Source organism: Dromiciops gliroides, chromosome 6 (genome assembly GCF_019393635.1).
Source record: "Dromiciops gliroides isolate mDroGli1 chromosome 6, mDroGli1.pri, whole genome shotgun sequence".
NCBI lineage: Eukaryota > Metazoa > Chordata > Mammalia > Microbiotheria > Microbiotheriidae > Dromiciops > Dromiciops gliroides.
The window spans coordinates 69056889-69083969 of NC_057866.1; the positions used below are offsets into that span (position 1 = coordinate 69056889).

At 42.7% G+C, this 27081-nt stretch overlaps 1 protein-coding gene across 1 annotated transcript; it reads left to right on the plus strand.

The window, feature by feature from the left end:
- The first annotated feature begins 9113 nt into the window (after positions 1 to 9113).
- Positions 9114 to 25538, plus strand: LOC122731256 (sodium-dependent phosphate transport protein 2B-like). The gene is made up of 12 exons (XM_043971253.1): positions 9114 to 9230; positions 9340 to 9474; positions 14212 to 14340; positions 15071 to 15214; positions 15736 to 15847; positions 17038 to 17233; positions 17996 to 18091; positions 18542 to 18662; positions 19876 to 20043; positions 21188 to 21304; positions 21430 to 21554; positions 24778 to 25538. Exons 1-12 carry the CDS (start codon positions 9122 to 9124, stop codon positions 25378 to 25380), a joined length of 2055 nt encoding a protein of 684 aa, XP_043827188.1. The 5' UTR covers positions 9114 to 9121; the 3' UTR covers positions 25381 to 25538.
- The last annotated feature ends 1543 nt before the right edge of the window (positions 25539 to 27081 follow it).

The window sequence follows — 27081 nt, forward strand, 5'->3', positions numbered from 1 at the left end:
GGTGAAAAAAAGAATGTCTACTCAGGGATTAAATACACAAAACCTCGATATGCATGTGCACATATTCACACACACACACACACACAGGCATGCACATGTGGTAGAATATAGGCATTCCAGATGTCCCTGCTTTATCTTCTTCTATGATGAAATTAATTTCTCCCATGGGTGACCTAATCATGATACATTGGGGAGCCCATAAATCTTCATGAATGTGAATCATTGGTGAGGAACTTTCTGGCAATTTTTACAAGCATGTAAAATGAAGTACATGATATTGGAAACAGAGTATTCCATTTAGAGATAGAGAAGCTGGGTGCGAATCCTGATTCTGACACTACCTGTGTGAATTTGAACAAATCTCTGCTTGGCTGGGCCTCATTCCTCCTTTCTAAAATGACAATTGGGAGATTAGACTGAATGGCCTCTAAGGCATCTCTAAATCTCTGGTGCTGTGTTCCCATTGAGGCTCAAGGGCGGCAGGGAAGGGATGGGGGTGTAGGGGGCAGCTAGGTGGCACAGTGGACAAAGCACTGGCTCTGGATTCAGGAGGACCTGAGTTCAAATCTGACCCCAGACACTTGACATTTACTAGCTGTGTGACCCTGGGCAAGTCACTTAACCCTCATTGTCCTACAAAATAAAAGAAAATAAAAATAATAGAAAGAAAGTCTAGACCTACTTAGCAATACCCTACTTCTATGCAGAGAAGCAGGCCTAGAAATCAAGAATCATCAGGACCCTATACATAAATGACTGGTCTCCCTTTATGACCTCCAACCTGCCTCTAATCAATCAGTCTGCAACACTGGGTGCTTGCTTTTGTGCTGAGCTCTAAGGAAGTGGGACTTAATAAGGAGATATGGAAGGCAGATAAGAACAAGTCTTTGGCTTCTTAAGGGAAAAACACTAGACTGATGTATGTGCAGTTAACATGGCTGTGTGTGTGTGTGTGTGTGTGTGTGTGTGTGTGTACAGAACAGAATCTAAGAATACTGATCAGGTGGTTCAGTGGATAGAGCACTGGGCCGGGAGTCAGGAAGAACTGAGCTCAATCTAGCCTCAAATGCTTAGTAGCTATGTGACCCTGGGCAAGTCACTTTATCTCCTTTTGCCTTAATTAACTAGAGAAGGAAATGGCAAACCATTCCAGTATCTTTGCCAAGAAAACCTCTTAGACAGCACAGGCATGTTATGGTCCACAGGGTCATAAGGACTTGGACATGACTGAATGACTGAACGACAATATTGGTCAGAGGTAGCTGCAAAGTGAATAGTGAGATTGTTAGCTTGGTTTTAACCCTGGGGAAGGTGGAATTTTTGATCTGGTTGTAAAGTTGTATAACCCTCCCTATCTTGCTACTACTGCAGAACATATTTCATCGATCTTAAACCACATTTTTTTTTACATAAGATACTTGAATTTGATGTCTATCTGCAGATCTTTAAGAAAAATAGGAGGGGGGAGCTAGGTGGTGCAGTAGATAGAGCACCGGCCCTGGATTCAGGAGGGCCTGAGTTCAAATCCAACTTCAGACACTTAACACTTACTAGCTATGTGACCCTGGGCAAGTCACTGAACCTCAATTGCCTCACCAAAAAAAAAAGTATCTGCCTGTCTCGTCTTGGGGAGATTGGTATCTCAGAGCCATGCTCTGTACCATGCCTTTTCCCCATGAGAAGAAGTCCAAGGATTTCTCTCTTGGTTTCCCTTCCCCAGCCCCTAAATAAACTATTATCTTATTCTATTGGTTTTGTGTGCAAGAGGGTGTAATTCTTTAAAGAGGAATTCCTAAGAACCCCCATTCCTATCCCAAACCCCAACTGGGTCTCCGTTTCCTTATACATAAAACAGGGATAATTATTCCTGTAGTATTTAGTCCACTGGCTTGTTATGAAGGTCAAATCAGATAATGTATGAAAAGCGCCAGATTTGTGGCAGATTGAGCTTTTGGACCGCAGGTGCATTCAGGGCTGGTCTTCTGGCCTTTCCCAGGCCAGAGGAAGTTCCTGGAATTAATTTCCCAAGAAATGACTTACCTATAAGTACACTACTGCTTTCAGTAGCCAGGTATAGACCCTGAACTGCCTTGTGGGCCCATGTAGTACCAGCTGCTGCCAAAGTCTTCCTCTAGTCTCAGGTAAATACTGGGCTGGATCTCTTTTCTCATGAGAGTGACAAAGAATCATAGGATCCTAGATTGAGAGTTGGAAGGGACCCTGGAGGCCTCCAGTTCCATCCCCTCATTTTACAGATGAAGAAGTAAATTGACCCCCAGAGAAGCTAAGGGATAACTCTGGGCCTTCTAAAAAACCGTCTGGCTCCAAATCTCTGATCCCACGATGCCTTTCCCTCATCCAAATGTACCTGCCAGAAAAAAGGGATCCACTCTTCTCTGCAAATGGCTTCTCTTCCTTTCTAGGCAATGTGCTTTGGTTTGGTTTGGTGGTTTTTGCTTTTTTTTGGCAAGACAACGTGTTTTAGCAGATTCCTTAACCCCAAGAAATCATTGCTGCAGGTGCAGACGAATAAGGGAAATATTTCTCTTTGAGCAGGGGTCTGGAAGTCACCTCCTATTCTTGAGAAGCCAAGCCTGGAGAAAATCGTGAATGAAAGAAGACTCATACCTGTGAGATCTCTTCTAGGCCTACGCTTAAATTCACTTTGTCCGTCTTTTAAGTAATAAGTAAAGAATTTGATTGAGCAGTCACACAGTCTGATTTCAGACCTCTTGCTGAGAGCCCTCAATCCCCATGGTTAAAAATTTTTTTAAAGCTGGGGGCAGCTAGATGGTACAGTGGATAAAGCACCAGTCCTGGGTTCAGGAGGACCTGAGTTCAAATCTGACTTCAGACACTTGAAACTTACCAGCTCTGTGACCCTGGGCAAGTCACTTAACCCTCACTGCCCCACAAAACAACAACAACAAAAATTTTTTAAAGCTAAAGCAAAAAGCCACATTTCACACATACACCCCCCAGTCAAAAGTGTTAGATTAGATGGAGCTTTTCTTTTTTTGCCTAAAAAAAATGTCTGTCTGCTGGAGGTAGGAGCTTCAGGGGAGAGAATGTATGAAGTTATTCAAAAGCTTTTCCTTCTGACATCAGACAGAAAGAGTAGAGACCAGGAAGTCTGCTGTTTCTGGGCCTCAGGCCTAGAGGTTCAATACACAGGGAGGCTCTCACTGAAAGGAATCCCTCCACTGACTTTGGACCCCAGCTATAGAAAAGGCAAGGGATCGTTTGACACTGAAATAATCAAGTACCAATTCTGACACCACACCCTGTTTCATCAACTCCAGGAGAGGCTCTGGCTTCTTTGAATTCTCTATATTAATGAGAAACAAGTAACAGAACACTTGGTCTAAAGGACGTGTACATATGGACTGGGAGGTGGGGAGGGTAGACAGGAAGGAGAAGATGGAGGCAGCTTTACCTCCATTGCCTCAAGATGGAGATAAGATCACCCACAGTATCCTATACATCCAAGCTTCTCTTCCACCCTTCTCTCCCAAGTCACAACCCAGCCATCAGATGAGAACAAAATGGGGAACGTATTCAGATTTTTGTGATCTCTGGAGATATTTCATACACAGACCCTCTGAGTTATAAGGGATTTCAAAGAAACAATGAGCAGGTGGATTTCAGAGAAACCTGGAAAGACTTACATGAACTGATGCTGAGTGAGATGAGCAGAACCAGAACACTGTACACAGTATTAACAAAGTGTTTTGTTGCTGTTGTTTTACAGATGAGAAAACTAAGTCAGACAGAGGTCCAGTAATTTGGTTTTCCTTACCTAGCTGCCTCTGTTCAATTCATGGTTATTGATGACTTACTCTTTGACTTTGGCACCATCTTTCTGGCCTTCACCCTTTAGCCCTGAAGCCCCTTCTCCCATGGGGGAGTTCCTCTCAGGACCTCCATTTTAAGAAAGAGTCTGGAGCAGATACTATTCACTCTGGGAATTGCCCTCCCCGCAGTGTACCTTGACACTCCAACCTTTCCTTCCCCCACTCTCTTCCTTTCAGTTTCCTTTCCTGTTTTCTTGTCTCCCTCTCCCTCAATGGACCATAAGCTCTGTGGGGGTAAAGGCTATCTATTCTTTTCTTTTCTTTTCTTTTCCTTTCTTTTTTTTCTTTTCTTTTTTTTGAAGGGGAAACTTGTATTCATATCCCTGGGCCATACCAGAATAACTGGCACATAATAAGTGTTTAATAAATTATTGTTGACTTGATTAATTCATGGGGGAAAAAAGTTACTCTAGCATAAAAATGAGAATGTAATTTTCTTGAAGGCAGGGACTGGTTCACTTGTGTCTTTTGTGTCTCAATGCCTAAACCAGACTAGGGGTTTTAATGAATAGCTATTGACTGATGATTTGGTTCATACTTTAGCCCATAAACTCAACCTACCTCCCCTTTAATTTTTCTTTGTTCTTCAGGTTTTAAGGATAAGGACTGATTCCAAGTCAAATCCTCCAAAGGAACAAAAGTAGAATCAATCAAATTCTCTTCTTAATCTTATACTAAGATGTAGTCTTTCTGTCTGTCTGTGTGTCTGTCTGTCTGATATTCCAGATGCATTCCAGGCCCACCAATCCAACTGACTATGCATAGCAATGCTGAGTAAGGGGCTTCTACCTGGGTGAAAGGACTTGTCACAGGATTTCTAATTGACTTGCCTTTTTTATCTGACTCTTCCCTTCCTTGGCTTTTAAATTACCCCATAAATACCGATCCCCACAGAGATTCAGCATAGATAAGAGGCTGGTAGCCACAGTGTCTTCCGCATCCCTTCTTCAAAAGGAACTTTCAGGGATTTGGAAAGAGACTCGGCATGCAAAGCTCCCAGAGCCTCTAGAAGTGTGACTGGTCTGACTCGAATTCAGGGCTCCTCCAGTCAGGCTTATGGATGGAATGAGAAAGGCCCCTGGTGTCTGAGAACCCAGAGCGTAAGAGTAGGTGGGCAGTTTTCACCAGGCTGCCCACTCCTGCCCTGCCCTGCCCGGGAAGCGTGGCTGGAATCTCCCTGCAGACCGCGAGTGGGTTGGCCTGGTGCGGGATTGGAATGTGGAGTGTGAGCTGACAGCAGCAGGAGTTGCTGGAGCAGTCATATCTTTGCGCAACACCTTCTTCTCTCTATACCCAGGGCTGGGGAATACCTGCTGGAGTCATTCCTTTAGTTCTTCAGCCAGGGAGGGGGAAAAAAGGACTGGTGAGTACGGGCAACTCTGAAACTAACACAGAGATTCTTCTTTTTTTGAGGGATTTACAAATCCCTCAAAAGTTTGTTTCTCTTCCTTTTTTTCTCCAAACAGTTCTGGTTCGTGGAAAGGGGAGATGTATTGGACATCCTTAGAGCATTTCTGGGGAGCACTAAGGAAGGTCTAAGAAAAAAGCCAAATTTTTTATCAACAGATTTCTGCTTTAAATTAATCATTAGGGGGGCAGCTAGGTGGCGCAGTGGATAAAGCACTGGCCCTGGATTCAGGAGGACCTGAGTTCAAACGGGGATTTAGACACTTGACCCTTACTAGCCTGTGTGACCCTGGGCAAGTCACTTAACCCTCATTGCCCCGCAAAAAATCATTAGGTCTTCAGATCAAAGAAGTGTGGATGTTTAGATACCCAAATGATCTTTCTCTGTGCTGTCCTCTAGACAGACTGTGGCCACACCAGAATGCCTGAGAGGATTTCAAAGGGTTACCTCCTGAAAAAGGGGGCCTGCCTAAAAGTGCTTGTGGGGAAGGGGTGGCTGCCTGTTACCACTGCAAGGAGGGTTTTCTGGGTGGAAGAGTGGAGGCTAAGATAGCTGTCACTTTTCAGCAGCTACAGGAAAATGATGTGGGGCAAGTAGTCAGGGTTGGGGGAGGCAGTTTTTATAGGGGAATGTGCCTATTTGAAGGGTTGGTCCATTTGGAGGTTAGAAGAGTGCAGCATCTTCTGGGAGTTATCCTAGGGTCAGGAATTGAGGGAAGTAGGCTAATTTTTTTTTGTTTGGATTTTTTTGTTTTGGGGTTTTTTTTTTTCAGGGCAATGGGGGTTAAGTGACTTGCCCCGGGTCACACAGCTAGTAAGTGTCAAGTGTCTGAAGCCGGATTTGAACTCAGGTACTCCTGAATCCAGGGCTGGTGCTTTATCCACTGTGCCACCTAGCCACCCCACAGTAGGCTAATTTGTACCAACACAGAAAGGAACCCAAACTTTTAAGGCAATGTTGGCGGCAAGGACGGCCAGAAGACCTAGGAAGTTAGTTAGGAGTAGGAAGAGGGCTGGCTTGGGAGGCAGAGGACCTGCTACTTCCCACCTGGGAGACATTGAGATTTCTCCTTAAGCAGCCTCAGTTTCCTCATCTGTAAAATTATGCTATTGAACTGGGTGATCTTTAAGATTCCCATTTTTAGATCCTGTGGGCTCTTTGCTTAAGACCACTGCTGGAAACTGCCAGAGAGGTTTGGTCACTTGCCCCAGGTAGTGTTAGGGTTGGGATTTGAACTCAGCTTGGGTGGCTCCTTATCCGGTGTTCTTTCTGCCACTGAAGTGGCTTTACCTGCTTGTATCCCATCTCCCATTTAAAAGAAAATCATTTCTGCTCCCTGATAGTAGGTGACAAACTTTTCTTAAGCACCAAATATATGACTTTGCCTTGCCAGGCAAGAGAAGGCAGTGTGGCAGCCCAGAAGGTAGAGAGCTGCTCTTGGAGTGAGAAAGGCTTAGATTTTAATCTTGGCTCAGGCATGTACTAAGTTTGTGAATGTGGGCAAATCACAGCCTCTCAATATCCTAGAATGAGTTAGAGAGAAGTTGATTGTTTATTTTTTATTTTTTTTTATTTTTTTATTTTTTGCAGGACAGTGAGGGTTAAGTGACTTGCCCAGGGTCACACAGCTAGTAAGTGTCAAATGTCTGAGGTCAGATTTGAACTCAGGTCCTCCTGAATCCAGGGCCAGTGCTTTATCAACTGTTGTCCCAGATTATTTCTAAAAGGAAGAATTTCTCCTTACTGGTCTGACATCAAAACAGTGATTAGAATGTTCCATAAGATAAATAAGACAGTATCCTAATGCTGTTGCTGATTATGAGTGGTGAAATGTATAAAGTTGTGGTTTTCATGCAAACTATAGGATGAGTACAATGTGCTCTGAGATCAAAGGAGAGAGATCACTTCCAGGAGTGAGGCCTCATGAAGGTGATAGCACCTGAGTTGGGACTTGAATGATGGGTGGGCTATTTGGAGGTAGAGCTGGGGCAAGAGAGCAGATAACTAAAGCCCAAGTGTCCTCCTGGATCCAGGGCCGGTGCTCTATCCACTGTGCCACCTAACTGCTCCAACCCATACTCTGAATGTGGAAAAGTTAACACTTTTAATCTATAGAAAAATTGAAGTGTACAGGATGTGTCTTGTTCCTTTAAAAAAACAACAGAAAAGATCTCTGTACCATTTTAGGTACAATTCCCTAACAAAAATACTTACCTGGCAATGTCACTCAGCTACCAGTTATGAGACACCTACCTACCATAGTAGGCCCTGTGCTAAGTGCAGGGAGTTAGAATTGTGAGTCTCCGAGGATTTATACACCAAGATGAACCTCCTTTCCCTTACTCTTCCAAATTAATCTAAGCTTGCTTATGGGCTCTCTCTCTCTCTCTCTCTTTCTTTCTCTCTTTTTCTTTCTTTCCTGGCAACACTAGGTTCACTCTGCAACCCATTTGATTGTTGGATATAAATAAAAAAGCCTTTCTTGGACCCATTTGAAGAGTAAAAACAACATGGGAGGTTAAGGCCACTTTATGAGGCATATTCATTTCCAGAAGCAATATGAGAGAAGGAAATTGAACACGGATTGTTAACAGCAAAACACTTGAAACCAAAGGGCGATCCCATCGAAGTTTCCCAAGAAGGAAGCGAGAAAAGAGAACTGTGATGTGACATCAGCTGTGCAAGAAATTAATGGCATTCTCATTATTATCCCCATTCCAAATAATAATTCTCAGGGTTATAAGGGGCCTACCATGCTGAGTAGCCTCTGTACTATTGCTCAAGATAAGCATTCTCTCCACACTTACAGCATGATTCCATAGAGCTGGTGATTTTAAACCTTGAGCCAAAACACTACTATATTTATGGAGGAAAGGAATAAATGAATGTGTGGTAAACATTTTAACCACTTTGTGATGTAGTCAGCATGTATTTTCCAACCCATGTATGGCATGATGTCTCTTTATTTCTGAAAAAGTGTGTTATCAGGAAGTCTTAAAAGTCTCAGAGGTTGCTGGGGAGCTTGCTTTTCATAGATGAACATTATTCAATTTGAGGACAGTAGAGAAGTCTCAGAAATAGTAGGAAAGAAGATTGGGAAGAAGAAGAAGAAGATTGGAAGCATTCCAGTGTCAGGTGGGGATTTAATTCCTAGGAATTAAAAGACATGAAAATAATGGATAAGTTTGAAGTAGAGATCAATCTTGAAAAGGGCATCAGGGGCAGCTAAGTGGCGCAGTGGATAGAGCACTGGCCCTGGAGTCAGGAGGACCTGAGTTCAAATCCAGCCTCAGACACTTAACACTTACTAGCAGTGTGACCTTAGGCAAGTCACTTAACCCCAATTGCCTCACCAAAAAAAACAAAACAAAAAACAAACAAAAAAAAAAGGGATGCAGAGCCATTGGAGGAAGAGCCTTTACTGAGGACAAAGTTGACATTTGTTCAGCTGGTGACTAGGACACAGGGTCTGGATAGTTGAATGAGACAGCTACAATTTAGAGGCCAATGAGGAAGAGATTCGAGAAGTCCAGGAGGGCAATGAGCAAGACTAGGATTGGTGATTTAGTTATGAAGTTGGGGCAGGGGGAGAAAGACTGAACCCAGGGAGAAGGACATGACTTGATAGCAGGCTGGACATGTGGTTGGGAGAGTAAAGTTTGAAGTTGGAAAAATGACCCCATGATGTCACACATAGAAGAAAGAAAGAAATTGGTTATTTTTTTTAATGAGCTAGTTCTACTGATTTTCTGTTTGTTCTATTGGGGCTGTCGTTGTATATCTAATCTTTTTGGGTTCCTTGTTGAAGTAAAATCCAGCTGATGCACATTTTAAGTTTTGAATTTATTATTCACAGACCATGGCACCTTGGCCTGAATTGGGAAACTCCCACTCTGATCCTAATAAGTACATTGAAGAGGCTCCCACCCACCAATCTATGTCTGAAAAAGATAAAGAAACCCCCAGCAGTAAGTACGATTCTCCCATTCATCTTGAAGTAACATGACCTTGCTATCTTCTACTCCTCCCCAGGAGAAATGGCCCCATTCCTGATGGGTTTTCTGTTTTCTTTGGCAGACAATGCCCATTCTCCTGTAAGCAAGATAGAACTCCTGCCATCTTATTCTACTATTGCATTGATCGAAGAGCCAGCAGTAGAGCAAGACCCATGGGACATGCCAACCTTGAAGGACTCTGGGGTCAAGTGGTCAGGTAATGGCAGTTCTCTTGGAGGGACATGTGACCTGATGCTGTTTCTGTGGTTTAGTCTATTTCTGGTAGCCATTTCCTTCTTAGGTATCAAAATGGTGTGTGTGTATTAAAGAGAGACAGAGATAGACAGACAGACAGAGAAACTCAGAGAGTGACCGAGACAGAGAAACAGAGAGAGAATATAGGCACGTGCATGGTTCTCTTTCTGGGAGATGACAGACATCTTGTCATTTCCAGGTAATATGATATAGTAGAAAGTATCCTGAATTTGTATTTAAAAAATAAGGTTTGAGTTTTGGTTTTTGACACTTGCTGGATGTGTGACCTTGGACAAGTCACTTCAACTCCTCTGAGTCTCAGTTGCTCCTTTAAAATAAAAATAAAGGGCAGCTAGATGGCACAGTGGTAAAGCACCAGCCCTGGATTCGGGAGTACCTGAGTTCAAATCCGGCCTCAGACACTTGACACTTACTAGCTGTGCAACCCTGGGCAAGTCACTTAACACTCATTGCCCTGCAAAATACCAAAAAAAAAAAAAACAACCCTAAAATAAAGGTAAAAACATTCACATTTAGAAATGTTAGTATATTTGTACCCCCTTCCTTAAAGGTTGTTGTTGTTAAGGGCTAAAATTCTAGCTAAACTGTCTAAAATATCTAATGAGTGGTCACCAATAAATTATAAGCTTTAGCAAGAATTAGACTTTTAGGCATTTATTAAGGAGAATAAGAATTTGGTAAAGAGAGAAAAAGGCCTAGATTCCTATCTATAAAAGGGAGAGCGCATTTCTAGTTCCCCTCTCCACCAGAGTCCAAAGGCAAAAAAGTCTCAGACAGAGCGCTACTCTCTTCCTTCTTCCTCCCACTACCCAACGTCACTTCCTGATGCCAAAGAAAAGACTCCTGGTCTTGCCCTCAAAGACCTTCACTTCATGGGCGGAACTCTTCTACAGTAAGTCTCCAGCAGGTGGCATCATTCCAATCTTTACATTGTAAAGAAAGCATTGAGTCAATCTTAAAGCACTAAATAAATGTTATCTGGTATCATTTTTCTGATGTCCCCAAGCCTCTGGTTAGGGCTCTCTTCCTGCCACCACTGCAGGGGTTGAGGAATTTCTTAGCTAAGGCCTTGTGAGCATTTCTTTTTTATTATTATACTATATCTCTCAGTGTGGATTGTTGTTGGGTTTCTCGAATTCAGTTTTTGCCTTAGTCCAGGCCTCTGGCATAATACTCCTCATTGTTTTCCACTTCCTCCTTTTTCATTCTATCTCTGGTTTCCCATTCTTCCTTGGACAATGACCAATGGGAATCATTGAATTGTCCCTACTTCCTTTATCCAAATCCCATGTAATTTTGTTCCTACAGATGTTATTACATTTATAATTAACTAGTATATGATGGAGAAGACTTGGCATTATAGCAATCTTTGTAAAAATCCATGTAAAAAATTAATCTTAATAGGAACCAATAGTACACCATATCTGTCTCCTTGAATTATTTTAAAACCAAGGTAATCTATTTTTGGTTCAAATCTTATTCCATAGGTTCAGCAAACTCTTGGTATAGAAATTTCCTCTGCTGATACAGATTGGCAATTCAGGGGTTTTTTGTTTTTGTTTTTTGCAGGGCAATGGGGGTTAAGTGACTTGTCCAGGGTCACATAGCTAGTAAGTGTCGTGTCTGAGACCGGATTTGAACTCAGGTCCTCCTGAATTCAGGGCCAGTGCTTTATCCACTGTGCCACCTAGCCACCCCCTGGCAATTCATTTATAACTTATAGTTTGAGAGAGTTGTCTGGGTTACTGAGAGGAAAATGTTTTGTCCACAGTCATTCAGTTATATGTGCAAGAGCAGAATTTGAACTGAAATCTTAGTGACTCCAAGGGACAGCTAGGTGGTACAGTGGATGGAGCAGTGATTCTGGAATCAAGAGGACCTGAGTTCAAATCTCACTTCAGATACTTACTAGCTGTGTGACCCTGGGAAAGTCACTTAACCCCAATTGCCTCAAACATCAGGGGCCATCTCCAGTTGTCCTAATGTATATCTTGCCACTGGAACCAGATGGCTCTGGAGGAGAGAGTGAGACTGGTCACCTTGCATAGCCTTCCCTCACTTAAATCCAATTCAGTGTAAGTCATGACATCACTCCAACATCATGGTCCTCTTCGAGAAAGAAGGACAAACAACAACAACAGTGATTCCAAGGAGAGGCTTCTTTGCTTCCTAATGTGAGGCTGCATTAACAGAAGTAGAGTGTCTAGATCCTGTTAAGTGATCATCCCATTATATTCTTTATTACAGCACAGCTGAAGTAGTGTGTTCAGTCCCAGCTGCTGCAGTGAAAGGAAGGGGCTTGGATTGGATAGAATCAGATAAAAGTGCATCTAGGAGAGGGCCAGCAGGTTGGATGAATTGTAGTGAAGGAACTAGGAAGGCTTAGATGGAAATGAAAAGACTGTCTTCAAATCCATGAAGGGCTGTCATGTGGAAGAGGGGTGGAGTGGTCTTGTTGGTAGAAATTACACAGAGGGTAGATATTGGCTCTAGAATAAGGAGGAAGCACCTAATGAAATCCAAGGATTGTCTCTAAGTGGAATGAGCTCCTATTAGTGCAAGTGTACAATCAGACCCTGAATGACTGGGGATGTGGGACCAGGGATTCTGGGAAAGGAAGACTAAATGATATGAGGCTCCTTCCAACAATTAATATACAATGATTCATTCATTCAAAAAACATTTTGGGGGACAGCTAGGTGGTGCAGTGCATAGAGCACTGGCCCTGGAGTCCTAATCTATTTGCTAGCAGAGGGCATTGACTCGATGTTGATGACAGCTCACTGATCAGGGTTGGTGGTGACTGAAGGTTCAGGTGGCTGTGGCAATTTCTTAAAATAAGAGAACAATAAAGTTTGCCTTATCTATGGACTCTTCCTTTCATGTGAACACTTAGAGGCTATGGTAGGGTTATCAATTGCCCTAATTGCAATATTGTTTTGCCTCAAAGAATAGGGAGGCCCTAGGAGAGGGAGACAGAGAGAGAGAAAGGGGAGAGGAAGCAGTCAGAGCACACACAACATTTATTGATTAAGTTCTCTGTCTTCTATGGGCTCAGTTTGTGGTGTTCCAAAACAATTACAATTGTCACATCAAAGATCACTGATCACAGATCACCATAACAGATATAATAACAGTGAAAAAGTTTAAAATATGTGAGAGTTACCAAAATGTGCCTCAGAGACACTATGTGACCCCATGCTGTTGGAAAAATGGTGCCAATGGCCTTGCACATCTGCAAAGAGCAATAAAAGGAGGGATACTTTTAAACATCTTCCTACCTTCTTCTCTCTGTGTACAGCACCAGGCACACCACTAGGTGGTACAGTGGATAGGATGCTGGATCTGGAGTCATAAACACCTGAGTTTGAATAGGCCTCAGACACTTCCTAGCTCTGTTACCTTAGGCAGGACACCTAAGTTCTCAGCCTTACTTTCCCTAGCTATAAAATGGGGGTAATAATAGCCCTTACCTTACAAGATTAATATGAGGATCAAATGACATGAAATGTGTGAAATGTTTTTTCAACTTTAAGCACTCTGTACGTGTTAGCTGCTACCATTACCCCTTCCTTCTTTTCTTCCTTAGCGTTTTCTACCTCTCATATTCTTGTGTAGTATTTCATATTTGGGCATATTCTCCATCCCTGTTACATCACAACTTGTCAGGCCAAGGAACGTATCTCAGTGACCTTTGTGAGCCCCTAGCACAGTGCTTTCTACATAACTGGTTCCTAAAAAATGGTTACTGAATAAGTGAATGAATGCTTATCTCACCAGGCTGCTGAAGGGGACTAGCTGGGCCTTTGGAAGGCAGATGTTGCTTGTGGACAATGAAGGAAGGCAGAAAAGTGGAAATTGGGTGAAGGAATACTGGGTGAAAGGGGCAATCTGGCATGGTGCTTAGAGGCCGGTGAGAAGGGGCAGGTGCTCTGAATCTCCATGAGGTGGAAACCATTGCTGGGCCCTGGGGAGGGGGTGGACCAGGAGTAATAGCATCTAAAGGCTAATTTTCCTAGGGCTGGCCAATAGCAATAGCAATAGCAATATATGGGGGAGGAGGCCAAAGATTCTTTCCAAACACAAAACTGTCATTTCTGTTGTGAAGCCCAATACTTAAAAGTAATGCCTAATGTCCTCCTGAAGAGCAGCAGTAGGTGCTTTGGCTGGTCACCCTCTCAGGACCCCTCTGCCTGGAGGTGGCTGATATTATTATCGGCACCACTTAGCAAGCCTGTGCTTCAGCTAAGAATGCAGCCTTGATGTGCTTATGGCTCCTCCTCCCTCCCCTCCAGACCATAATGTCTTTGGTGTCAAAAAGCTTCTCCACAAATGTGGCTTTTTTATTAAAAAAAGAAAAAAAAGAGGGGGCAAAACCGGGGTGGGGGGGCCCTTCAAGTAAATGGTTTGCTTCTTATAATGCAGTTTCTAGTGCATCTCCAAAGCTGACAACCCAGGCTGCCTGCTCCTGGCTAGAAAGAGATGGGAGATTCTTGTACAAAATGCTATATCCTCTGTCTGCATGTGTGTGTGTGTGCGTGTGTGTGTGTGTGTGTGTGCGCGTGTGTGTGTTTTGCTTACAACAAACAAGGCAATATTTGTAAACGTGCTCAACACATGGTTTTGCACATAGTAGGTGTTTCATAAATGCTTATTCACTTCCCCTTTATTATTGCAGAGAGAGACACCAAAGGGAAAATAACTGCTGTCTTACAAGGATTTGGAAAAGTGCTTCTCCTCCTGGGCTTTCTCTACTTATTCGTCTGCTCCTTGGATGTTCTCAGCAGTGCCTTCCAGCTGGTTGGAGGTAGGAAAAGCAACTGCAGAGAGGGTCTGAGGTTTCTGGGTGGGTTGGGCGTTTGTTTTGGGGTTCTTTTGTTTTTGCTTTGGAATTGATTTTGGTTTGGCCAATAGCCAATCCACAAGCAGTCTCAACCCAAGTAATCTCCCTTCTTTTAAACTAGTCTCTGCCTGAGGGGTCTCACCTTTTTATCCACTCCAGATATATGTTACTGGATGCTTCTTGACTAATACTTTCCCCCTCTCCATCCTCTCCCCTCTGCAGCACCCCACCCACCTTACTTAGACTCTAGTCTATGGAAATGAAGACAGTTTAGGGGTTAGGTTTCAAGAATCTTTATGAAAAGACTGTTATACGTTCCTTGTCCAGTGAGTTTGTGTGTGTATGTATATGCCATCAGATTAAGATCTGGGGTGAGAATGAGGCTGTGCCTTTTGATCCCCCTGTTGATGTCTGAAACATAACCTCTTGCTGCAGAGACTAGACTCTGTCTAAGGTACGTGTGTGTGTATGTGTGTGTGTGCGTGTTTTGTGCTGTGTTGGCATCAGGATTGGGTATGTGTGAGTAAAGTGAAACAGGTCAGATTGACATTAAGAAAATGAAGAGTAGAATTAGGGTCATTTTGTCCAAGCTTCCCCATCCCACTCTTCCATATATTCTCTCCACAGATTCTTCCAGTTCAAACTCAAAATAATCTAGTAGTTGTTTTTTTTTTTTTAATCATTACCATTGCAGGGAAAATGGCGGGAGAGATTTTCCGTGATAGCTCAGTGTTGAACAATCCTCTGGCCGGCTTGGTGATTGGTGTACTGGTGACCGTCATGGTGCAGAGTTCCAGCACATCCTCATCGATCATTGTCAGCATGGTGTCCTCTTCATGTGAGTTAGCCCTGGTACACTCACACACACACACACACACACACACATCCCCTTATTGGTTTGGCAAGCTTGAATCCATTCAGAGAATTTCGTTCCATATTTATTCACACCATGGCCTGGTCTTTAATCTTTGTCTTCCTGCTTTTCTATCCTTCCAATCTTGGGAAAGAACTATTGTTACAGACCCCACTGAAGCAGAAACCCCAACCGCTAACATTGCTGCTAGTGATCTCTAGTTTTCAGGCCATTTCTTGCCGTTTCATGCCCTAGTTACAGTGCTGGGCACTTGGTCTCAGCTATAGTGACCTGTTCTTCGAAACAAAGGAGATTTTCAGGCAAAGGCTGAATGAGTGACTGGCTGGGGACCTTGTAGAAAGGATTCTTATTCTTGGTCATGGTTGGACTCAATAGCCTTCCCAACTTTTTTTTTTTAATCTGATTCCTTAACTTGTTTAAGCTTTTTTTTTTTTCCTGTGAATTTCCTCATTTTTTCTTCCTCATTTACCTTTTTCCTTTGACAGTGCTGACAGTAAAGGCAGCAATTCCCATTATCATGGGAGCCAATATTGGGACTTCAGTCACCAACACTATTGTGGCCCTCCTGCAGGCTGGAGACAGGGATGAATTTCGAAGGTAGGAAGTTTTGTCTCACTTGTATGCCAGTCATTTTCTCTCCATCACTGCAGTAACTATCTTTGGTTAACAAAGTTGAGAATCTTCGCTCAGCTCCACAGATACCTCCCTGGCTCTTCCAATGCAGATTGTGGGATGAGCATATAAACTGAGCTTCTCAAATGACTCAGCTTAGTCATAAACAATTATAAGTTGATAATGATTTCATTTTTGGTACAGTGCATTCCCCTTCACATTTTGATCTTCTAGATTCATAAAAAGCAAAACACATATCTAAGAATATGATCTGGGAATAGGTAACAGTTATTGGTGGGGAGGAGTGGTAGTGCTAAACAATGGATAAAGGGAAACCTTGTCTCCCTAGTGAAGGCAATATCATCAGTATTTCATTTTCTGAACTGATTTTCAGTTTTCCTGACTCCTATAAGGGGATAAGGGCAAGTTAGAAAGTGATGACAACTTAGAAGTGATGATCACATCATTTTTGCCTTTCCTGTTTACTGTAATCAGTGTGCTGTACTCAGAGCCAGAGCCAGATAGGGAAACTCAGAGAGGACTTTATGTTGAAATTGCACTGTTCCTTGACAATAAATGTCATACCTTGTTCTTTAGTCAATAGCCTTATTCAACAGACAAGCAAGGAGGAGAGCCCAGTTGGGTGTATACATACTTTGGCCATTCTATCCCATATTTAAACCCCACTGATGCTTGCTAATGCATCTTTTGGGGGTAAATGTCCAGTAAATGTTGAAGTTAACATGATAACAGCTGCTTTGTCTATCTCAGCAGACTTAAGTTGGTCACAGGAGAGACACTTTTTTACTGGCATGAAGAACATTCCCATGACATCCTCCTTTAGATTAGAAAGCTTCCCTACAGCTCCCATTCTTTACAGGAATAATAATGGAATGGAACAAGAATTTATTAAGCACCTCTTCTGTACCAGACATTGTGCTATTTTTCATTTTACAGATGTCTCTCACTTGATCCTCACCACAATCCTGTGAGATATTTAATACATGGTCCCTATAAATAGGACACTTGAAGCCAGGTCTTCCTAACTTTCAAGCCAGTCTTTCTCACCATGTTCCCACCATGTCTTCTCACCGTGCACACAGCAAGCACTCAATGAGTGTGACAAGACAGTAGTACCATAACATTCAGTGCTTTGGGTTTTCTCCTTGCTCTAGGGCTTTTGCAGGAGCAACTGTCCATGATTTTTTTAACTGGTTGTCAGTGCTGGTGCTGCTGCCTGTGGAGGTGATGACAGGCTACCTCTACCACCTCACCAATGTCATAGTGAAATCCTTTAACATCAAGAGTGGAAAAAATGCCCCTGAACTCCTGAAAGTGATCACAGATCCCTTCACAAAACTCATCATCCAGGTGGGCATGAAGATTCACTCTGATTTTCAGTTGAAATAGCACTTATGATGAACTTGGTACCCTGGGAAGGGGAAGGAAAACTCTCTACCCCCAATCTAGTGTTAGTAGGATCTTTCTCCTACTTTATGTGATTCCCCCATTTCATTGCCTGGGTAGGTGGAGCTAAGGAGCAAGCACTGGGTTGCTTCGAGTACCACCTTGGCAGAGTTTTGTTCTGCACCCCCACTCTGGTCAAAGCAAGACTTAATCATTCCACCATTTTGTGCCTGGTGACTCTTTTTTTTGGATGATGACATCATTCTATTTATTACCCTTAGGTCAGTGTGATGTACCTATCCCTAGAAAAAACATTGTAATTCTGCATATGCTTTGCTATTCATCTGGCCAAAGAAGAAGCTCTTTCCCAAGAGATGCCTCATAACCAAGAAGTACTGATTAACCCCTCCCATGGACCAGGCACTGGGGGATACAATGTCAAACATGAGACCCTCATTGACCTCAGGGAGCTGGTAGTATACTGGGCCCCCTGGAAAGGTGCAAAAGGGTTTATCTTGCCTGATCCTAGTCAAACTAAGATAAAGCAGGGGCTCCTGTGAGGGTAGTCCTCTGGAAATGAGGCCAGTCTGTGTCTCCCTTTTGCACACATCCTGGTTTTCTTTTCTGTGCACTTGAGCCCCTAGGAGAATAACTAACTAACTTTTCAGTCACAAATCATAGCTGAGGCATAGGCTAACTTTTCCTCATGTCTGTTGCTTTCCCCAGCTGGATAAAAAAGTCATAGATGAAATTGCTACAGGAAATGAAGCAGCAAAAAATAAGAGCCTGATAAAGATTTGGTGTAAAACTTTTAAAAATGTGGTAAGTATCAGAAAATTATTCAAAGGACATAGATGGGGGATTGAGAATTTCTGTTCCTCTTGTGATGTTGAGGGACTGCAAATGCTATTGGTTTTCTATAAATTTCGTGTCCTAGACCAAAGCTCTAGTCACCCTGCCCTAGTTATACCTCAGACTATGGGGCAGGCAAGGATAAAGCAATTGACTGCCCAGGTCCCCATTCTGAGAGAACAGTGCTCAGTCTGTGTGCAGCTCAGCCGGCCTTCAGAAGTAATACAGATGTTCTGTGGGTTCAGCAAATGGATGGTGGATCACACATGAAGGCTGAAGGTCTTCTCTGGGGATTATGAGGAGGGTGAAGTAGAGATAAGGGGGAAAGTGGGGGTTCACTGACCAGTGGGGGTCATGTCTTCAGTGCTGTAAATTGGGTCTTCACATAACAGATTTTCCCCTCTATATTGTGTCATCTAGACTTTAAGCAACGTTCCGGTTCATTCACCAGAAAATTGTACCTCTCCCAATCTGTGCTGGACTGATGGGAACCTGACCTGGACCTCCATGAACACAACGTATGAAGAGAACCTTGAAAAGTGTGAGTAGGAAATCTTCTGGAAGGTCTGCTGAGTGAAAGCCATTAAAGAGGAATTCTTAACCCTATTTTCTAGATTGTTCCAGCAATTGCAACAATGTTGTCCTCGTAATGATGTAGTGGGTAGAGCTCTGGACCCAATATTCTATAGAAGCTTCGGAGAGGAACTACCTACCTCTACCTACCTAAAGTCTGTAGTTTACTATCAAGGAGTCATTTAGGAATTGAAGCTCAAACATCAAATCTAACAGTGTCCTCCTCATGATGGGGCAGTGGACCCAGAGTCAAGCAGACTTGGTCCAAATTGGAGATAATAATAACAACTATCTCCTAGTAGTTTTGTGAGGAACAAATGAGATATTTGTAAAGTCCTTTACAAACATTAAAGCACAGGGGCAGCTAGGTGGCACAGTAGATAGAGCACCGGCCCTAGAGTCGGGAGGACCTGAGTTCAAATCCTGCCTCAGACACTTAACACTTACTAGCTGTGTGAATCTGTGCAAGTCACTTAACCCCACTTGCCTCGACAAAAAAGTAAAAAAAACAAACAAAAAGAAACATTAAAGCACCATATGAACGTTAGCTATTATAATTATCCTTATTATTAGATTTCTAAAGCACTTTCTGTGTTCAAAGCACTTCATTATATTTCCTGTATAATTAAACTGAAGTGGCAAATAAGTAGTACAATCTCAGGCAGATCCATTCTTGGGAAAAGAGACATGCCATCTGTGATGCAAAGATCATAGATTCCATGAGGTCATTTAGTCCAAACCTCTCCTCTTACAGAGCAGGAGACTGGACACCCAGAGAGGTAAAGGAACCTACCTATTGTCACAGCAACAGCAAGCTTCAAACCGAGGAGGCACCTAGGTGGCGCAGTGGATAAAGGACAGGTCCTGGATTCAGGAGGACCTGAGTTCAAATCCTGCCTCAGACACTTGACACTACCTGGGTGACCCTGGGCAAGTCACTTAACCCTTACTACCCTGCACAAAACTTAAAAAAAGAAAAGAAAAAGAAAAAAGGAAGATCCTCTCAATTTAAATACCTTTCCAGGTGTTTTTGTGTTTTGTTTTGTTTTGGAATATATAAACTGTTGCTTAATTAGAATCACTTTATACAAGACATGGTGCTGGAGATAACACTATGTGCCAGGTTAAGCGATGAGGAGGAAGAGAAAGATGATGATAAGTGGTTCCTCTGGTTCCTACAGGCAAACATGCATTTGTGAATGTCAGTCTCTCAGATCTTGGAATTGGGCTCATCCTTCTAGCCCTCTCCTTGTTGGTCCTGTGCACCTGTTTGATCTTGATCGTCAAGGTACTGAACTCTGTGCTCAAGGGACAAGTTGCTGCAGTGATTAAGAAGACCCTCAATACAGGTAGTCATTTCACCTTCCCTTGGCCTTTCAGTGGGCAGAGTCCTTATGAGAAAGGAGTGTCCTAGCTCCCCTCTCATTGTGCTCCCTGAGCTCCACATCTGAACCAAGAACTGCAGATGCCCTTGCCCTCCACTTGTGTTCTCTCCTTCCAGATGGGCAATCCTGGGAATCCATATTGTCTCTTTTGTTTAGAATTGACATTATTGTCTTGAAAATTTTCCTGAGCCCAACAAAGGATTTACTTATGTTGTACCTAAATGAGAAGAAACCAGTCCTGGAGAGATCTCCAAGCTCTAGGCAACTCTTGAAGACTATAAATTGTAGAGAACCTGCTAGCTTGCATTGGGAAAGGGAGTTCCCTCACCTGAGGGCATTTTTATAATGCCTACTATGTGCTAGGCACTGTGCTTAGTGCTTTTTACAAATATTAACTGGCTTCTACAAAGACGAGCATAAAAGTAATTTTTAGGATGTTGGCAGAAAGCTTCTGACACACCCCCCACCATCCACACCTATATCCCACCCCTCCCCACGCACACCCTAAAACTCTTTGCTGACTGCCTTTAGTTGCCTTGGAAAGTATTTCTGCTTGAGGTTTTGAAATGAATTTTTAGTAAAACAACTATTTTTTTAAATTGATCTTAGAAATGTTTGGGGAGGGCCTCATGACTTGGATCGGGCGGGCTAGCTCACCCAAAGAATTGGAGGCTCATCATGAATCTTGTAAAATAAAAAAGAGATTTATTAGGAGAGGAATATATGGCCTGGGAACAGATCACCTTGGTGACTGTCCCACTGGAGTAAGAGAAGACAGGGCTTTTGTATTTTTACCAGACAAAAGGGTGGGAAGGGCTTTACAAAGAACTGGGAGTCAATTACCAAGCAAGAAGAATCCCAAAATTCCCTGAGGCCAGATAACTAAGAGGGGGTCTTTGATAATGGGGTATCAGTAAGATATGGAGCACCCATCCATATCTCACATATCGGTGTACCATTCCTGAGGTGGGGGACATTCTTTGGGTTGTGGGGATCTTTAGGTTTCTTGGGGTCCCACTGCATTCCCATAAAAATCTGTTGCATTGGATATGAAATGCTGACCAGGACAATTGTAGAAATGGTGCCTTTTTCTTCTCCTGTTTCCCAGATTTCCCCTTCCCTTTTGCCTGGCTGACAGGCTACCTTGCCATTCTTGTTGGAGCTGGGATGACCTTTATTGTGCAGAGTAGCTCTGTGTTCACCTCTGCAATCACTCCTCTGGTTGGTAAGTGCTCCGTTCCTCCCCCCTTCCCTTTGTGCCTCCCCATGTCTCCATTTTTACATTTGGTCATGCCCTACTCAATCATTCCCACCCAGGATGGAATCCAATGTCTCTTATTTTTCCCTTAGGCATTGGTGTGATCAGCATTGAGAGAGCTTACCCTTTAACCTTGGGCTCCAACATTGGTACCACCACCACTGCCATCCTGGCTGCATTAGCTAGCTCTGGAAATACTTTAGAAAATTCACTCCAGGTAAGAATGCACACTTGTGAATCATTGCCTCTTTCCATTAAGCTCTTTTCTTAACTTACTACTGAACCCATCAAATAAGCACCCCAGTTTCTTTCTTATTAGATGCTTCATAGCACAAGGAGACATTTATTAGTCCTGAGGTCTTACATGCTTCAGAATGGAGATCTGTGGGCTAGAAAACTGTCCTCAACTATTCTTCACAAAAGCTGAACTTCTTTAACAATGACCATCTGGATACAGGGCAAAGTCAGGTGTAAAATGGATAACTAAGATTACATTAAACTAAAAAGGCTTTGTACAAATAAAACAAATGTAGCCAAGATCAGAAGGAAAGCAGAAAATTGGGAAAACATTTTTATAGATAGTTTCTCAGATAAAGCTCTCATATCTTAAATGTATAAAGAACTTTGTCAACTCTACAAGAATATGAGTCAATCCCCAATTGTTAAATGGTCAAAGGATATGAACAGTTAGTTTTCCAATGAAGAAATCAAAAGAATTTATAGTCATATGGGAAAAAATGCTCTAAATCATTATTGATTAGGGAAATGCAAATTAAAACAACCTTGAGATACTGATCTATCAGATTGGCTAAAGTGATTAAAGGGAAAATTGACAACTGTTGGAGGGGATGTGGAAAAATTGGGACACTGATTCATTGTAGGTGAAATTGTGAACTGATCCAACCATTTTAGACATTTTAGATATCGCTAACTTGCATCTTTAAAAAACAAATTAGGATGGTGAACAGTTACACTCGCCAAGTCTCCCAGGTTGTTTCCCATCCCCCACATAAAATGGTTGAAAAAGGCAAGGATAATGTCCCCCTTTGTGCCCTCCTATCAGTCACAAAAAGTGGTATGGTAAGAAGAACTTATGATTTGGATGTCAGAAAACCTGAGCTTAAATCCCAGCTCTGTTACTTGCTAGGTGACTGGTCTAGACACATATTTTGTGTTTAAAGAAGGAAGGGATGGGGCAGCTAGATGGCGCAGTGGATAGAGCACCGGCCCTGGAGTCAGGAGTACCTGAGTTCAAATCCGGCCTCAGACACTTAACACTTACTAGCTGTGTGACCCTGGGCAGGTCACTTAACCCCAATTGCCTCACTAAAAAAAAAAAAAAAAAAAGAAGGAAGGGATGACTATTGGGTTCATGGAGGGAAGAGAAGCCTCTTCCTTGAAGGATGCTGAGGATCTGTTAGGGCAGGGAGAAGAAGGAAAAGTTTTCTGAAAAGGGATGTGTCGAGTAAACAAGCATCTGCGAAGAACCAGTTTCACTGCAATGGATGACGATGGTTGTAGCAGTCATTACACTAATAATGATAACAGGACTTGTAGAGACACCATCTCCCTTAAACAGCAGGAGGTATTGCTGCCAAAGGCAGATGAGGATCAAGTTCTAGAGGGCCTTGAAAGCTGAACCAAGGATTTTATTGTCAGGATAATAGATATTGGATTTCAGGGTGGGACATTACCAGAGTTTTCATTAAGGAAATGTGTGTGGGGGATATATTAGAGCCCAGAGACCATCCAGGGAGAGCCTTTCAGAATAGGCCCATGTCATAGAGCTAGAGATGGATGACCTTTCAGAAATCATCCAGTCCAATGCCCCCTCACACCCCCACAAACACCTCATTTTGTAGATGAGGAAATGGAGACTGACATTTTGCCCAAAGTTACACAAGTAGTACTAATCAGGAGGAGCAGAATTATTTCCCACCATTCTACAAGTCTAGGTACTTACTAAAGAAGAAGATCTGGTGATGTCCTGAGGAATCAAAGGAGGAGGTGAATACAAGAACTACTGCAGAAGGACTTGGAGAGTGATCCCTTGGAAGTCAAGAGAGAGAAGGGTCAAGATTAAGATTTGCAGCCTAGACAAGGCAGGATTAACATTCTCCAGTGTAAATATTGCCTCATGAGGCCCCTGTCTCCTCCTCTTCCTCTCCTCTCCCTGGCAAAGGAGGCCAATTGCACCTGTTGGTATTTAGGCAGGGTGGGAGGAAGGTGACAGAAGAGGTATGGGGGGCAGGGTGAGGAGTAGAGCCTAATTCAGAGCACGATAGGACAATGAAATTAAATTTGTAAAACAATGAATTCCAAAACTGATTTTGAAAACAATTATAATAAAAGTCTCATTGGTTCTGGAATGCAATAATTTTTTTTATTAATTTCGTTGCTTTTTACTCACTGGTACTTAATTCCATTTGGAACAATGTTTTTAATTAACTAAATTGTTTTTGAAATCACTGTTTTGGAACTCAGTAAAAATGCCTTAAAATATCAACTTTGTTTTGTAAGCTGGGACTCCAGCTCTTCACAGCATTTAGTTCCTTCATGCATGCCCATTTACAGAGAGGCCCATTTTCATAGGATCTTTGAGATTATCCAGTCATGCTTTTGTAGATAGGAAGAGTGTTTTGCTGAAGGCCAAGGTCATGCAGGTAGTTAATGGCATAACCAGATTTCAGAAGAGTAGAATGTAAGCTTATTGGGGGCAGGCACTTGTCCCTTCTGTATCCCCAGCATCAAGCTTAGTGCTTTGCATAGAGGAAGCACTTAATTAATGTTGGTTGACTTAAATTGTAGTTTGGTCTTCAGACTCCCATATGCATTGTTGTTTTCATGACATCCTGGATGAGTATTCTTATAGAGGGCATTAAAGGTTCCAAAGAACTTTACATAATCATCTCATTGGATGTTCAGAATAACCCAGTGAATTAAGGGCTCTATTGCCATCTTCACAGATGAGCAAAGTGAGGCTAAGCAAGGTTCTAACCTAAGTCTTCCCAGCTCTCCAGATCTAGTGCTCACCTAACATAACATTCATCCAGCTGCTGCTGCTCTATATTCTTTTTATTTTATTTTATTTTATTTTTGAGGCAATTGGGGTTAAGTGACTTGCCCAGGGTCACACAGCTAGTTAAGTGTTAAGTGTCTGAGGTCGGATTTGAACTCAGGTCCTCCTGAATCCAAGGCCTGTGCTCTATCCACTGCGCCACCTAGCTGCCCCTCCTGCTCTATATTCTTGCAAGACTGAATAGACTGGACTAAATGACTTCTGGTGTTCCTCCTGGCTCTTAATTTATGAACCCATGATGAAAATATTTTTGGTGATAGTTTCTGTGACACCCTTGATCTTTTTCTTCCCTTATCGCCACTTGCCACCTGATCTCCCATCCCTCTCTCTGATTCATTTCATTTTATCTTTTTGATTTCAGATTGCCCTGTGCCATTTCTTCTTCAACATCTCCGGGATGCTTCTGTGGTACCCAATCCCATTCACACGCCTGCCTATACGCCTAGCCAAGGGCCTGGGAAATACCACAGCCACCTACCGTTGGTTTGCCATCTTCTACCTGATCTTCTGCTTTTTCTTGATTCCACTGGCTGTGTTTGGCCTCTCCCTGGCAGGTTGGCAGGTGTTGGTAGGCATAGGGGCACCCATCCTATTCTTGTTGTTTGTGGTACTGGTAATCCGCGTCCTGCAGTCCCGCTGCCCTCAGATTCTTCCTAAAAAGCTTCTGAATTGGGCCTTCTTGCCCCTGTGGATGCGCTCTCTTGGGCCCTGGGATGGGCTGGTGTCTATCATCATTGGCAACTGCTGCCAGCTACCATGTTGCTGTGTCTGCTGCCGGGTGTGTTGCCGCTGCAGTAAGTGCTGTGGGCTGCTGGAAGATGATGAACATGTCAAAGAAATCGCCATCTCAGGTTCTGAGGTGTATGAGAATACCACAGCCATCACTAAGGAGACTCAACCTGGGTCCAAGACACAGGAGGAAGGCCAAGACAGACAGACCTTCTCTAGCAGTATGGCTTTATAATAGAACAGCAACTGGAGAGGAGGAGAAATGATGGACTATTTCTTGTTCTGCCTGCCCTTCTTCCCTTGAAGCAGGGCACGGTGGGGCAGATGGTTAACTATCCATTGGGAAGACCAGAGAACTACAGTAAGTTCCAAGAGACAGTTCAGGGAAAAGATGATGGGCTGTGTAAGAGTGCTAGAAGATTTGCTAGACTTGACCCTATAAATCCTAGGGATGCTAGAATGATAGATGCTGCTTTTGTGAATCAGTCTCTTCCAAATATTACTGAGTATTTCCTGAAATACTGTCCTGGATGGCATGAAAAGAATATTGGGGAATGAAAAGCAACTGCTCAATATGTGTTTAAGGGAAAAGACAAGAGAGATGATGGACAAGACAAGAGAGAAAAATCTAGTCAAAAATCTAAAGCTGTTCTTGCCACCATCCAGCAGGTGACTATAGGGAAACAGAGCAGAAGAAAACTATTGTGGAAAGATGGGACATATGCACAAAGATTGCTTTGAAAGGAAAAGGAATCATCAAGAAAGGAAGAAATTTGAAAATGGTCAGGGAGTAAGTCAAGAAATAAGACAAGGAGTAAATCAGGCTAATAAATGAAACTGGAAGGGGGAGGTAGAGGATGTGGATAATGCAGATTCCACTAAGATCATTGTCCCTGCTTTGCCCATTCATACCTCTCCCTTACCTGATATTGATTTGTATGTTGAAGGTATCAAATGTTCTTGTTTATTTTATACTGGTGCCTCTATTTCTGTGTTGAAATTTGTTCCCAAAGATAAAGGAATTATCATTAAAAAGATGCCTGTGGTGGGAGTTGAGGGGCATAGCCAACTAGCTCCTCTTCTATCTCCCCTTGAAGTTACTACTGGTTCTATTTTAGTGATGCATTCTTTTTTGTGGATACCCCAATCTCCTGTTAATCTTTTGGGTAGAGATTTATTGTGTAAATTGAAAGTTGTTATTCATTGTATGCCAGATAATACATTGACTGTTGATATGCCTAATGGAAATGTGTTAACCCCAGTGTTTATTGATGTATGAAGTGAATATTATGGTGAGGAATTGTCTGTTTTAATGTTGTCTCAATCTGAAGATTTCTCTATTCCAGAATGACCCACCCTATTGTCATCATAATGCTGACATTTATGGCCACTTAGGTAGTTCCTCATATTTCCTAAGAATATGTTTTAATTTTAGAAGCTCAACTAATCAAGATTAATACTATGTTACAGAAGTGAAACTTTTGGAAGGGTATATAAACCCATGGATTTTGTAACTCTGTGTCTTTCAGGCCCAACGCCTGGATGACCGGCTTTACTGGGGGACTAAAACTCTCTCAATAAACCTATTGGCTTTGTTGGGGGACTAACCCTCTCTCAATAAACCTATTTGCTTTAGCCTGGAAACTTTGTTGTTTTGTTCTTCCGTCTAGAAATTGTCCCAACAAAATAAGGGTCAGTTTGTTTTCTGAGGTGCATGGCTCTTCCCAGAAATGACCTGACTGTAAATAGGAAATCAATACTTCCCTGCCCCCACGAAGCTGGCAGGCAGGGCAGGCCTGGGTAGAGAAGATGCCAGCTAGTGATCTATACCACCCAGCCAGTCTTACTAAGCCACATGTCCATCCGTTCCCTGCTACATGGAGAACTGCAGGAAGGAAAAGGTTGAGGACTGAGTTTTTTCTACAGCAAGCTGTGT

Bases quoted from the DNA above. Each gene is read 5' to 3' on its own strand.
- LOC122731256 (XM_043971253.1), top strand. From the start codon at position 9,122: ATGGCACCTTGGCCTGAATTGGGAAACTCCCACTCTGATCCTAATAAG. The intron at 14,341-15,070 runs GTAGGAAAAGCA...TTACCATTGCAG, and splicing joins TGCCTTCCAGCTGGTTGGAG to GGAAAATGGCGGGAGAGATT. The intron at 15,848-17,037 runs GTAGGAAGTTTT...TCCTTGCTCTAG, and splicing joins GACAGGGATGAATTTCGAAG to GGCTTTTGCAGGAGCAACTG.